The sequence below is a fragment of the Anguilla anguilla genome, chromosome 15 (assembly GCF_013347855.1).
Source record: "Anguilla anguilla isolate fAngAng1 chromosome 15, fAngAng1.pri, whole genome shotgun sequence".
NCBI lineage: Eukaryota > Metazoa > Chordata > Actinopteri > Anguilliformes > Anguillidae > Anguilla > Anguilla anguilla.
Window position 1 is genome coordinate 29,773,315 of NC_049215.1, and position 14,851 is coordinate 29,788,165.

The 14,851-nt window shown below is 46.9% G+C and overlaps 1 protein-coding gene across 11 annotated transcripts in view; it reads left to right on the forward strand.

The window, feature by feature from the left end:
• Positions 1–14,851, forward strand: part of LOC118213988 (peripheral plasma membrane protein CASK-like) — a 156,430-nt gene that overhangs the window by 81,000 nt on the left and 60,579 nt on the right. For all 11 annotated transcript variants that reach the window (XM_035393309.1, XM_035393308.1, XM_035393310.1 and 8 more), the window contains exons 3-4: positions 9,453–9,558; positions 13,460–13,537. In XM_035393309.1, the coding sequence (XP_035249200.1) occupies positions 9,453–9,558; positions 13,460–13,537 (184 nt within the window). The remainder of the gene's footprint in view (positions 1–9,452; positions 9,559–13,459; positions 13,538–14,851) is intronic.

The following is a 14,851-nucleotide window of genomic DNA, read 5'->3' on the forward strand; positions in this document are numbered from 1 at the left end:
TGCCTCTGTGGTGATCCATGAAACTTTTCACACTTGAAAGATGCTTTAGCTTCTGTTAGGCAGCTTATGTATTAGCACATCGAATAGAGGGCGTGAAGCTGTTACGCAAGTGCTCGCTCTTCAGAACCGCGTGCGACCATGTTTGCGTTACTGGCTCCTGTTATGACGAGAGTCCTCTTGCCCGTAATGTTTCCCGTGCTTGTGAAATGGCTTGGTGTTTACCTGTCCCTTGACAGTTGTGACCATTGTGAGCTCTGAATCATAGACGGGGAGGAAATGAGGGTTCAGTTTGCAAGTTTATGAGTTTGTTTTTATTAATAGTTCAATTAGCTGATGAATGTCAGAATAGTGGTAAAATGTCTATTTGTTTATATCAACGCAGCTTTCATGAAGAGAGTCGGGTATTCTGTTAGGTTGCCTGAGTGGTGGTGGGGGAGGGAAATGTTAAGTCATTACACATTATGACATTGATAATCATGGAAATGCATGACTTTCATGTTGAACCTGGTACTCGGGCTTATTAACAAACACTGCACATTAAAACGCAGCATCTTTAAAATTGCCAGTACCTGGAAACAACAGACCACTGTTGTCCTCACCCAACTTCACATTTATTTTATATAGCAAGACAGTTAATACTCTGGGCCTGCCCAGCCCAAGACAGGCCTGACTCTCGTAAACTGGCCTGCATTATTAGGTAATATGTGGTGCCAATAAGCCTGTCCTTTGGGTTCTCTTGACGTGTGCACTGCATACCAATCTGTCCGTGGCGGGCATTTGCCAATCCATTTTCTTTGCTCTTCTGGCAGCAGACTTTTCTGTGATCCTTTTTCAAGGTTCCTTGTGTTATCTGCCAACAAGTGAGTGCGCGAGAGAACACTGAACACATTTGCTTTATAATCTTCCCCCCTTTCTTCCCTGGCCTTAATCCAGGAATCATACGATAGCCGTGCGTAACGACATCGCAGGGACACTGTTACCTACGTTCATTTTGCATTCGTGCGACAGAGGGGGGATGCACTGGAATCATCTCAGCCACCATTGGCGTCTGCGCAAGATTTTACGTTCCGGTCTCGTTCTCGTAAGTGTCAGTAATCTTTTTGGTAGGTTACCTCACTTCTCTGTCTTTTTCTGTGGTCTGAAGACTCATCTCTTCTCAGACTATACCGGGACTAACTAACTATCACCACTCTGCGGGGCACTCCCAATCTGGGATCATTTTTATCACTTACATCCCCCTCTTTCATGCTACACATGTACCTCCTTACATTACATTACATTTATTTGGCAGACGCTTTTATCCAAAGCGACGTACAAAAAAGTGCATTTCATGGTCATAGACAACTGCTAAACAGTGGCACCTCCTGTGCCACTAATTGTAATTTGTATCGTTATCTTGATGATATAGCTTGTCGTGCCTCCTAGTTTGGCTCGGCATAGGTTAAGTCAGAGAGCAATGTTCTCTGTGTGAACTGGACTTAATGTGTTCATGGCTGTGAATAACTGTTACAGAATGAGACTCGTTCCTAATCGGACCTGTGTTTTGTACTTGTTCCAATGACCTTTGGTATGCACTTATTGTACGTCGCTTTGGATAAAAGCGTCTGCCAAACAAACGTAATGTAATGTAATGACTGCTCACGTCGCTGGCTCGTTCTTGCCCCCGCTGCATTAGCACTGGGGTGATGGGTAATTTCAGAACATACAGATGAAATTAGCTTTGAAATTAGCTTCGCCCATACTTCCCTCCCTACATTTCTCTGGGACCTGTTGAGGTTTGTGAATGCAAAGCGCTGTGTTTGTTGTACATAAACAAATGTTTGGTCAAGTTTGGAATACGAAGTGGAGATCAAAATGTAATGATGCTAATGAAATAATGCCTGCTTTGTAAAAAAAAATAATAATTATGATTGAACAGACAATAACACTAATTTTCCCTAACACCCAAAGCACCTTGATTTCTTTGATTATTACACACAATAAAATGTTGTTAAACATTTCTGACAGGTTTACTTTATTTTCAGGAAAAGGGATCAGATTAGATTTGTTTTCCATGAAGTTACCTCCTTTGTTGAGTCGGATGCGCAGCAGTCATTACACAAAAACTTGACTCATTAAAGGAATTAACATTTTTTTAGGGCCTCCCCTAACCCATTCACTCAAGTGAGGGTGTGTGACCCCTTGACCTTTTCTCTTGTGTCTCCCGTCAGGCCAAACGTATGTTAAAAAATAATGACCGGATTGGCAAAGGCATTTGCTGTACACATTCGTGTGAGGGGAGTGCATTCTTTCTCGTCCAGTTTTACTTTACTCTTGCTGAATGAATTTGTTAAACGCTTCATTCATTTTGTTGACGGTCACATTTTGGCAGCGTCTGTATTTGATGTAAGATGAATGGAAGAAGTTTAATATTCAACATGCTGATCTGGCAAAACTGTGATACTAGGAGTTCTGCTCTTTCAAGGTCACTTGCTGTTTTAGCCATTATCTTCATTTGATTTGTGGTAATCAACTGATTATATCATTACCTCTAAATAGGCTTTATCTCTTTGTTAGTTCGTTGGAAGGACAGAGGATGTATCTGGCTTGACATGACATTTGGCATTACTTTATATTTTCACAAAGTTGATTTTACAGCCAGATATTTCACTAAGCATATTTGTTTATTATGTCAGGCTTGGCTGGTATTGATACATCTTTCTTAGTCGTAAATGAACGTCCATAATCTGTGCACAATGAAATCGTTTGTCCCTTTACTTTTGTGTTAATAAATGCTCAGGATTTTTATTTGTTGGAGCTTCTAATTGGTGTTTGGAGAATGCTATTAAGTGCTTTAAAATGAACCCTCAGGGAAAAAATTTAGCAGATTTTACATCACCAAGCCCAGGCCAGCTGTTACCATAGTGATACACATTGCGTGTTTGTCATTTCCAGCAAACTGGAACCTTTGTCTTAGTTCTGCGGCAGTGCTGTGCAGTGGTTAGGGAACTGGAGCTTGTTGGTTGCAGGTTTGAATCCCATGTGGGGAGCTTATATTGTCCTTAACCTGAATTGCTTCCGTTGAATATCTGGCTGTATAACAGGATTGTATGCAGAACAAATCTAAGCTGCATATGTCACTCTCAGTGGTAAATGGTAAATGGACTGCATTTATATAGCGCTTTTATCTATATATTTATATATCCAAAGCGCTTTACAATTGATGCCTCTCATTCACCCATTCACACACACACTCACACGCCAACGGTGAAAGGCTGCCATGCAAGGTACCAATCAGCTCGTTGGGACCAATTAGGGATTAGGTGTCTTGCTCAGGGACACTTCAACATGCCCAGGGCGGGGGATCGAACCGGCAGCCCTCCGACTGCCAGACAACCGCTCTTACCTCCTGAGCTATGTGACATTAAAAAAGTTGAGTTGGAGGGCAGCCATAGTGTGGATGGAGATATGCGGATGTGTTTTTCCTGTTTAGGAGGGAAAACTGTCTCTTGACTCACCTGAATGCGATGGGTCCAGTGGCAAAAAAAAGGGCATTTTATTTTATCAAAAGCAAATTTAACGCTTCCTTAGTTTGAGATTTCTGACAGGGGCCGAATGAAACTAAACGTGTGTGTGCACACCAGCACAGTCACTTTGCATTTGGCTTTCTGCAGCACTTGTGAAGGAGGGTATTTTAATTAGCTGTTGTTTTTCGAGACAAAAGCTTTGTTGTGGCTGTCATTTTTCCCTCATTCAAGACCGTGTTTCTAGTGCTCTGTGAGCTTGAAGGTTGGCAGGTCCTATTGTTCTCCTCCCTCTTTTAGAAGTGGAGCTTCCTGCAGTGTGTTTATACACCGCTGCTGGAACCTCAGTCCTACCCCGTGGGTTTGCACGCAGCAATCATCTTTGATATTAAAGGGCCTGAGGTATTTCCACTAATCTTAACATGCAGCATTTGCCAACTGGGTCACAGCTGTTGAAAGGAGGTGGGAGGTGGGGTGGGGGGTAGGGGGGAGGTGGGGTTGGGGGTGTGCACGGAGCTGTGCTGTGCTCCCACAGGAAAACAAGGCGTGATGCAGCGAGCTGAGGATGACTAGGGAGAACGATGTGATGAAGAGAGCCTCTCTGACAGAGATTTTTTACGGTGCCTTTCTGATCTTTCTGTTTTTAAGGATTCTCTTTGAAGTAAATGGTAAAATAAACAATACATGGAATCCAGTATTGGAGCCATAATATTTACGTGCCTATCCTGGCCTCCCTGTGTTAGGAACTCACACCACTCGTGTGCGCTGCTCCCCCTGGTGGCACACTTGTAGATGACAGCCACATGAGGCAATCCCTTCCTGTGTTCTCAGTCATTTCGCTGTGGCATACTGTAACTTCAACGAGAAAGCAGAGTGAGGGGTGGGACAAATCATCAGTAAATGCATTTTTTAACCCTTTAGAGTGTATTGTGACAAATATGTGATTAGAACTGAATATTCTAATGCTGATGTAACAATCACTACTGGTAACTGAAAGCTTCTAGAGTTCTAGAACCCTGACTTTGAATTCCAAATAACCTACTATTCTCAGTGCTGAAGTTATGTAATATATGACTGTGGTACTTGTGAAGGCGCTGAATAATGTTGAGTTTTATCGATCACGATGCAGTGGAGAGCGCAAACGGAACAGCAGGGTTGTGCAAAGGTCGGGGAGCTGGGCTTGTAACCCCAGGGTTGCAGGTTCGATTACCAGCTGGTGCACTGCCGTTGTACCCTTGAGGCAGGGCACTTAAATGTGAGCGGCTTCAGTAAATATCCAGTTATATCGCGTGTAAAGGATGTAATCTGTGTAAGTCACTCTGGATGCAAGCGTCTGGTAAATACCTTGGGTGTTAAATGTAAATGGAATGCAGTAACCGCAGCGTGTGCAGTGCGGAGATGGGGGGTTAATGCACAGATACCGAAGCGGGCCTCAGAAGATGGCCGCAGCTCCGCAGGAGGGGTGAGCCTGAGCGATGCCGCCAGGCGTAATCGGGTTTATCTATGCAAGGCGGCGTTTCGGACCGTGCCCGGCCTAACAAGATTTAACCATTATGTTATATTCATGCCGGGACTAGTTTAAATGGATTCCAAAAGCGCATCTGCTTGCCTAATCAATATTTTTGAGTCAATTTGTGCATTTTTTCCCCCCTTAAGCACAGCTTGCTCGCTGAACGCCAGTGATGTTAATTATGTGTGAGAATGGCGGCCTAAGAGCCTGTCTGTTCAGGTCCCTCTCATCAGCCTACACAGGGGTACCGGTGTGTGTGTGTGTGCATGTGTGTGTGTGCGTGTGTGCGTGTGCATGTGCGTGTGCGTGTGCGTGTGCGTGTGTGTGTGTGTGTTTGGTCTAGCCAAGAGTTAATTTTTCATTTAAGCTGGATGATGTAGAACAGTGGTCTTAAAAAAAAATATAGGCTATATAAAACAATTTAAAACCCTTATTAAACTGTAAAAAAAAAAAAAAAAAAATCAGTGAATCGGTCGCAGTTGATGGATTGAAAGCTAACGTGATGTGTGTGTGTGTGTGTGTGTGTGTGTGTGTGTGTGTGTGTGTGTGTGTGGTTACACCCTGTTCAGGATGATGCGTTTCACACGGCAGGGGCACGCGCTCGCCTCAGTCTTTCCACCGTCAGCAGTTTGGCTCCAGAACACATTCCAGAACGTTCTACCCAGCCACGTTTTTTACACAGAGACGTAACTGACCGGAGACCGGTGTTCAGTACAGAGAGGGGAAATGGAATTCCAGCTGAACATCCGAACAGAAACAGCCGCTGCCCTCTGAATCGAATGCCCGCTCTAAGCAAGTTTAGCATCAGAGAACGAGATAAATGCAACCCACCCCCCACCGCTACCCCCTCCATATCCCCCCTGATGCTTTAGGTTTGTCCCGAATGTGGAGTTAAGGCTCCATTTGCACGCTGCAAAAAATGCAAGGGCAGCAACTGCGAGGCTGCTTATGTTCCTTGAGCTCAGCGCTGTCGGAAAACATGGCAGGAGCTCGTAGAGTGTGATTTTTGTCCTGAGCGTGTTCGCTGGGTGTAGAGGAGGGGAATGGCGGGTGTGTGTCCTGTAGGTTGTCCCGTGCAAGGCACAGATGCTACCTTATGAACTACTGGTGCCATGTGTGATACTTACACCAGGGCATACTCTTAGAGAGAAGTTATCTATTTTGCTAAGCAACAGTAACTAGGTACCAAAAAAGTGTTTGCAGATGCACCACCAGTGTAAAAGTCTATATGGATTCTACATATGGAGTCCACTCTGTGGGGATGTTAGTGGGTCGAATAGCTGCGGAATGAAAGCAATTGTTGCTGAATGAGATTCACTGTATGCTCATTATATATTTATTAATTGGGTAAATATGACAGTTGGAGCAGTGCTGCCAGGTCGATCAATAACTTTATATTGAAGCAGGGTTTCCGTAAACAGTGTTACCACTAGGTTCTCAGCAGACTGATAGAGCCTATTTGCACAACTACCTAGCCATCAATATGCTTTACACTTCTCATATTTACACTGGACAGAAAATAAGAATAGCTAGCAAACTACGAAACTAAGCAAGACCGGTTCAGACTGCATTCAAACTACTGCTATTCCCCTTACTGAAAGTGGCACTTCTGTAGATGGCTGAAACAGTAGTTAAATGGCGTGTTTGTAAATTTAAGATCTGTATGTATTTAAGAATTTGTGAATGAGCACAAAACATGCACCTCACTTCAGTTCTAGGTGTTTTGGATGTTTCTGATGCAAACTAGTAGCAAGAAAAGTATTTTGGCTCGCTAATATTTAACTTTACTGTTACAGCATAATAATTTGGTGGTTCTTTTTTTTTTTTTTTGGAGAGGGCAAAATGTAGGTTGACATTGGATGATTAAAAGGATGAACTCACTGTTTCTCTGGTGCTGAAAAATGGAAACAGACCAGTCATTTTGGACGGAGGGCATTTTTGGTGTCCCGCCGGTGTTGAAACACTCGCCCATTAGCGCTCAGAATACCCACCCGCTCGGGGAACCAAGGCGAAGGAAGATCAATCCGGAGTCATTCCATTGTAACCTCCTCCAGAAGAGGTGCCGTTTTCAACACCTATTATGAGTTCAAACGAGTGAGTACTGCCCAGAGCTTATTACAGCCTGAGTGACATATAAGATTCCCCTTAATAAATCCAACAAAATGGAGTCGTGGCTGCTTGGCGGGGGGGCGGGGGGGGGGGGGGTGGCGGGAGTCTATGGTTCCATTTTCTCCTTTCATGTCCACAATACTGATGTGCGGCGGTGTTGTGCTTTGGAGCCGCACAGTACTGTTTAAAATATTCTCAACAAAGCAGTAGATTTCAACAAATTTAGCCGTCAACCTTTGCGGTAGCTGCTTGCTCGCCTGCTTGCTCGCTCGCTCAGAAATTCAGAGTGAAGCATTGGCCTGCTGAGAACTGCAGTCGTTAAAGGAATGGGAACTTGTCTTTCAGGAAGCAGAAATAGCTGGAGTATAACTGCTGTTCACACGCAGTAGGCAGTCTGAAAAGAAAGCTAAAGTTGGTGCCATTCACAGAAGTAAAAAAAGGGAGCGGAGTCGCTCTTGCAAGTTTTCGCCATGTTTCCCGTAAATCATTTAAAGATTGGGTTTTATGTCCTACAGTACATCAGTACCTGGTACAATTCTTGCTGCCATTATTGATTGGTTGCTGGGTGCACCTTGGTGGCCCATCGATGTTTTAAAGGGTGACCTGCCTCGAAAGTTCCCTTCTGCCTGTCGGACTGTGGAACAGTGTCACACTGTGCGTACCTGTGGCAGTGAGATCAGAAAAATTGGGGCGAGGTTCAGGGGCGCCGCCAGGTATTTTGGGCCGTGGATTTTGGGCCCTGTCAGTCAAGGCTTTTGCAATCGTCTTAACCCCCTTCCCTACCCCTGGTGAAGTGTGATGTGTGCAGTATTAGGTACAAAACTGTTTTGCGGAAGTGCCTAGGTGAGTTTGGTTCTGTTCTGTTTTATGGTAAAGAAGCAAATTTCCCCTTCCGAGCAGCCCAGCTGGTATATTTCCTCCTTGTCAGCAGCTGTCCGGCCTTTGAAGCCAAACCTGGATTTCACGTCACCTGGGTTGAGCACTGGGGGGAATTTAGCAGTGGTGCTGCTCACATACATGCAGGCCCTATTTCACCCAACTGTTCAGCCCCGACCATGGAAAAGACTGGCTCACTGGCCCTTATCTGTCATTTCACAGCATGCTGGTACCGTGCTGCCAGCACTCCCTTCGGGGGTTTGGAGTTTATGAGGCTTTCTTCAAGATCGGCTCCAACTCCCAGCCGCTTTTATGCTGGCGGTTGTGGCCTGGGGGGAGTGCGGCGTTGGGGGATGGGATCTGTGGGGGTGTGCTCGGTGGGGGGGGGGGGCACAGGGGGGGGCGACAGGGTGGGGGGGTGCGGCAGAGAGAGCTGCGTGCGTTAGCAGGTGCGTGTGCGTGCGGACGGGTCCTGCATTTTGAATGAGAGCGGGGGGGTTCTCCCACAGGGAGGTATTTTAAGAGGCGTCTCGTTCCTATTCGTAATCACAAGATACCCCCCGGCTCACGCCCGTCTGCTTCCGACTCTCCTCCGCTGGGAGGAGGCGGATTCCGTTAATAATGCAGCAGCGGTAAACTTGCGCTGTGTGAGGGTGCGACCGTGTGAGGGGGGGGGGGGGGGCGTATGAGGCTTTTAGCTGCAAGGAAAGGTTTCAGCTCGGATGGTCCTGCTGCCGAGGGCGTTCCCGGGCTCTCCATGTTTGCCTCCTCTACTCAGCTTGGCGGAAGAGGACTGTTGGCGTTCATCTTTTGTGAATGAGAAATGAGAACATGACATAAACAAGCATCCATTCATAAACATCGCTCTACGGTGGTGATAATGATGATAGCTGTGGGCCCATTGCGTGTGAAGTTTTTTGTTTGAATTATTTAGCACCAAATATTTTGTTGTATTGTAACTGCGGCGTTCTTGCCGTTTAATTTTTAAATGCCGTTCTCTCTTGTCCCATTCAAAGTGGATGAAAGCGAGAAACTGAACCCTCTAATTCACTTTTTTCACTGTCTCCTTCGGAGCGTACGCGCAGGAACATTTTACTGTGTAGACTGGGCACTCATCTGTTGATGCCGGTTCTGGTACCAGTTTTTAAATCATCTCATCCACGGCAATGAACTGTGGAGTTGTTGCACAGTCAATTTCTCAGTTTCCCTGTATTTCATTATAGGAAACATTGACAAATTCACTCTGTCTGTCTCTCTCTCTCTCTTTCTCTTTAAATTCAATTCAAGTTGCTTTGTTGGCATGAAATGCACGTGTAGTTATTGCCAAAGCATACATATAAATGATATGTAACATACTAATAATATAAAAATTGTAATGATGATAAATGTAATAATATATAACGATACCAACAATAACAATCTCTCTCTCTTTCTCTTCCTCACTCTCTCCACAGATCTGAAGAGGGAGGCCAGCATATGTCACATGCTCAAGCACCCGCACATCGTGGAGCTCCTGGAAACCTACAGCTCGGATGGGATGCTCTACATGGTCTTTGAGTTGTGAGTGCTCCTTGTCTCTCCGCTGCACTGCAGAACAGGACGTTTGGGCCTGGAATCCTTTTCAGACCCTCTTCAGAAGACAAAGGGTCAGTTTTCACAGACACAGATTAAACCTAGTCCTAGGACTAAATTCTATTTTAAGTGGAGATTCTCCATACCGAACACAGTTTAGTTCAGGACTAAACTTAATCTGTGTCTGTGAAACTGTCACTAAGAGAATTGAGAGAGTGGTGGTTAATTCTATCATTTAAGAATGTGATTCCTGTACTTGCATTAACAAAAGCAGTCCCTCTTTATTTTACAAAGCTAACTTGGAAGGACAAACTGTTGCTTGAGGCCATCCTGCCATTGTAATGTCATGTAGGAACTAATTTTAAATTATATATCAACACATTTGTCATTGCTTGGCCAAGCACATTCGTTTGTACGGCCTGTTTTAGTGCAATTTGAAAAGGCGGCAGCCATCTTGCATTCAGTGGGGAGAAAGAAAATTCATTATTATGCAGCGCTGTAGGATATGACTGAATGGAAAAAGCAACTTGCATTCAGCATGCAGGAAGGCATTTCAGCCAGTTTGTCTTCCAGAGGCAGACCTGCTGTAATTACTGACCATTTTACGCATTATAATCTCCTTTATCATCATTAAACTTCAGACTGCGCATTGTCACCAGATGCTGGAACTATTCATTCACTGCGCGGAATAGCTGTGTGTTTTATTAATCTCGTTGAAACGGTGAGCTTTGTGAAGCTGGCAGCCAGGAAACCCGAAGTGGAAGTTCACTTTTTGTCTTTAAAAAAAAGGCTCCAGCCTCAAGCTCAGCCACAAAAATTAACTTACTGTTACTAACGTATGTTTCTTGGTTTTTTTTTTTTTTTTTAGTCTCGGTTTGTTAAAATAAATCAGAAAAGTTACGTCCGGTTTGATTTATTTGCACGCTCCCTTGAACTCGACGAGCGCGTGTGACTCAATCTGGACGCCTCTGTTTTCGCCGCATCGTCAAATTGTCAGTGCTCGGTTTCCTGGAGCGCACAAGGCGTTACATGAGGAGACACGGCCCGGTGCAGAATTTCGATTCGTCGCAGGCCTGTAGTTCAGGCCCAGCAGTGCGAGATTGCCTGTGCGTGCCTGTGCGTGCCTGTTCACTCGCGTGCTCTTGCGCGCGTGCACACCCGTTCCGCGGCAGCTCCTCGGTTCGTCACGCTGTAGGGATAAATTTAGCCGCCGGCCGCGTTCATTATTGAAGCCCCTGCTCCTTTCTGTAGGGTTGCGTGCGCCCCCCCCGGTGTTGAAAGCGCCGAGCGCGGCAGATGGGGGCGTTTGGCGGATCGATGCGCTGACGACTCTCGCTAACGGGCTCGACGCGGGCCGCCCGCGCTGCCGCTAGCTTCATTACCCATCTCTCGTGAGCAGGGTTCGGGATTCGGCGAGCCGGTGAGAGGTGGGGGCGTAGCTCCTCAGCTGTGAGGACACGGGGTGCTCTGATTGGCCGGGGCTCCTGGGCGCGTCGGTGACGCTCCACCAGTGCTCTTTGAGCCGGACGGCGCGGTGGCAGCGGAGGAGGAGGAAGGCTGCTTCTTCTTCACGACTTTTTATAGAAAGTTACGGCTGGTCGCTTTTCTCTCCGCTTGGCAGCGTCGGAGAGCGGAGCGGAGTGTGGTGTGTGGGGGAGGTGGGGGGGTGGCTGCGGTGAGGGGGTGGAGCTGGCTGTGGCGCTGGTCTGGGGTTCAGAAGCCCCCCCCCCCGTCGCCCATTTTCGCTGTTGAAAAGGGAGCGCAGCCCACAGCTGAGGGACTGAACACATAAAAACTGTGAGAGCTCATCCGTGGCGCCGAGGTGCGCTGGTGGGACCGGTGGTGTGGAGTCTGCTTCGGGCAGGCCTGGGATTTCCCAATCCACCAGCTCCCTTTCACACCCCTCCCTTTCGGGATGGGATGCGAAGAGGAGACCTGACTCAGAGGTGCAGTTGTAATTACGTGACTGGACGAGGCGAAGGTATCCCAGCAGCCCACGAGTGCCTGGCGGACAAGGGGGGGAGCGTCCTTTGATGTGGGCCTGCTCGCGGAGCTTGATTGCTTCCATTAGGAGGAGGGCCCTCTCCTGCAGGGGCTGCTCAGATGGGGAGAGGTGATGTGAGGCACTGCCCACGTCAGGCAGGATGGAAGTCACCGGATGGAAGGGTGATGAGAGAATCCCGCATGCTTGATCCGGTTCACTGCAGGACCTCAGGCGTTATGGAAGATCGGGTCTTTGTGCCTGCGACGGCCTTCTGGGCCCGAACGAATGACACGAGCCACATCAAAACCGTTCACCGTTCCCTGAAATAATCACATCCAGACCTGGCGCGTCCTGTCAGGGCCAGCTTCAGAGATTCTGCCGCTGCTGCTGCTTTGATCACAAAGGGGGGGGGGGGGGGCAGCTCAGAATCGGGCGCATGATGTCGACCGAATTAAAACGGGAGCGTTTATGAGCTGTCACGAAATTTCATGGGGGGGGGGGGAAGCGTTCGACTTGTACGGAGTGGAGCCTGCTTTCAGTGAACTGACCTTGGGAGTCACCAAGTGTGTGTCATCTGTTGCCGTTCTTCTTTCGCTCTCCTTTACTGAAGTTCATTGTTGTAGGATTAATATTAGCCGTTCGGTTGCCCTGAAGTCGTATCTTATGAGCTGCCGCGGTCCAAAGCTACTCCGGTCCTCCAGAGTGGCAGAGCGGAGTTATTTTCCCGCTCTCATTAGGCACCTGACACTGGAGAGAGCGCGAATGCTAAATTGGTTCAGGCGAGCCAGTTTTCTGGGTGGGTGAGGGGGTTGCGTCCCTCGCTGGAACCAAAGCCTGTAGGCACTGCAGCTCTCCGACACCTGGTTAGAACAGCCCTAGAAAAGATGGTCCGTCGGAACTGTGTTAAAGTAAAAGCTTCCATTAGAGGGACGTGTGTGCAGTGATTTTAAGTTAGATATTCCTGACTTCGCTGCATTAGCCATCACTGTCTATTGTACTAACGTACTGTTGACTGTCTGCTATACTTTTTCACTTTTAAGCCTTCAGATCACAAATATGTGATTGAAATGCTTTTACCTGAACATTCTAATGATGATTTAACAATCAGTACTGGTATTTGAAAGTGAGAAGTTCTACAACAATGACTTCCAAAAAAAAAAAAACATTCCAAAAATACTGTTGGAAGGGTAAATAATAATTCCTGAAGACTATTGTTGAACTGTGATTTTTTTGTTTTGACACTTGGATTATGTCATTCTTTCTGAGTGACGACAACTTCTTTAAACTTCAACTCCTGGTGCGACGGCCTTCGACGTAAGAATAAATAAATCAATGAATAAAACGTACGCGCTGTGTGGCTGTAATGTTCCCGGCACGGCCCCTGTTTCCCGATGGTTTCCCTCAACGGAACTCCAGAACAGGGTCCGTGCCACTCGTTCATTCCCCCCTGACAGGTTTCTGCTCGTCCCTGCACTTATCGGAACCTCGAACCCTTGCGCACAGAAGCTCTGGCGGGACGGTGCTCTTATCTCTCCCGGCGCAGCTGGAGAATATATGGATTTTTTTTTTTTCGCCCGAGCCCCGTCAGAAACGGCTCTCCGGACCCCGCGGGCGCTGCGTATCCGTGGGGACGCCCGCGCTGCTCGTGAAGAGTCCGCTCCGTCACGCCAAGATCCCGCTACCGCCAAAAAAAACCGCTGTGCTGACAGTGGCGTTACTCACCGAGCTGGAGACGGGCTGAATAGAACAAAATAGATTTGTTCTGAAAGTGCACAAGCCCATGGCTCTGTCTCTCCCATGATCTCATACTTATCTGTTTCTCCCCCCCCCACCACCACCACCACCACCACCACTACCCCCTCCCCCTCACCCCCCACCTCCCCATCTCTCTCTCTCCCCCCGCAGTATGGATGGCGCCGATCTCTGCTTCGAGATCGTGAAGAGGGCGGACGCCGGTTTCGTCTACAGCGAAGCGGTCGCCAGGTATGATTCTTCTTTTTCTTTTTTTTTTTTTGCGCCGCTGTTCTTTCCATCTTTGAACGGAGTGACACGGTCCATTGCCAGCGTGTGCTGCCTTATGGTAAATGGTACATGGACTGCACTTATATAGCGCTTTTATCCAAAGCGATTTACAATTGATGCCTCTCATTCACCCATTCATACGCACACTCACACACCAACAGTGAAAGGCTGCCATGCAAGGTACCAATCAGCTCGTTGGGACCAATTAGGGGTTAGGTGTCTTGCTCAGGGGACGCTTCAGCACGCCCAGGGCGGGGGATCGAACCGGCAACCCTCCGACTACCGGACAACCGCTCTTACCGCCCATGTCGCCCATTATCTCCTTAAGGCTGCGTTGGGCTCACTGCTCCTAAACAGGGCCATTAGCACAGCCACTGCAGGGAAATTCATTCCATTGATTTCTGTTCTTGATCTCAGGAGGGAACCCTGTTTCTGCTCTTTTTACGTGTTTCCTGACCACCGGACTAGAGGAAATGAAGCGCAGATTTGTGAATATTGACCGCAGTAATGTTTGTCTTGTGATGTAGAAACCGCGGTCTTCTACCAAAAAAAAAAAAAAAACAACATCTGCAAAGAGAAGTTACAAATTTAGAAACAGCTTGCCGCTAGAAGTCCTGTGATTTGATTGGTTTCAGCTGATTATATCTGGCTGGTAAGTGATTTAACTGATGCACCACTAGCATTGCTTTGTGTTGTCACGTTCACCTAGAGCACCCCCATGATGACATCATGATTCATCAGAAGTAGTATCTGACCAGTGTATAAGCACCACCCCCAGATATTGGGTGGGCTTTTTCCAATTGGATATCAACCTGATCAGGCTTGAGGTTATTACTGATAAAGAGAGACTTCTGCAGTGGCTTTGCACATCATGTGTTGTGTAGCTTTTTGTTCCTTTGAACGCTTGTGTGTTTTCTAACACAGAAGTAATCGCATTACAAGGCCAGCTGTTCTTTTGACATGCAAAGCTTTTACCGTCATTCCAGTAAAGAGGAAATAACACATTCCGACAAACCACTGCAAATAATACATCAAGTTTCGTAGTACTGAGAAGCACGCACACACATAATATTTTTAGTTTTATGTTGCTTCAAAGGATGTCACTGGAGAGAAATGTCTGTTTGTGAGCTTCTGTTATTTTTTAAAAAATTTTTCCTCATTATGGAGTCGCTAAAATTTCCACTCTCTTCCTGGTCTTTTGTTCACTTGCGATGATTTAGACATGGTCACAGGGAGGAAGACAGTTTTATCGGACTCCATTAACTTAAAAACGTG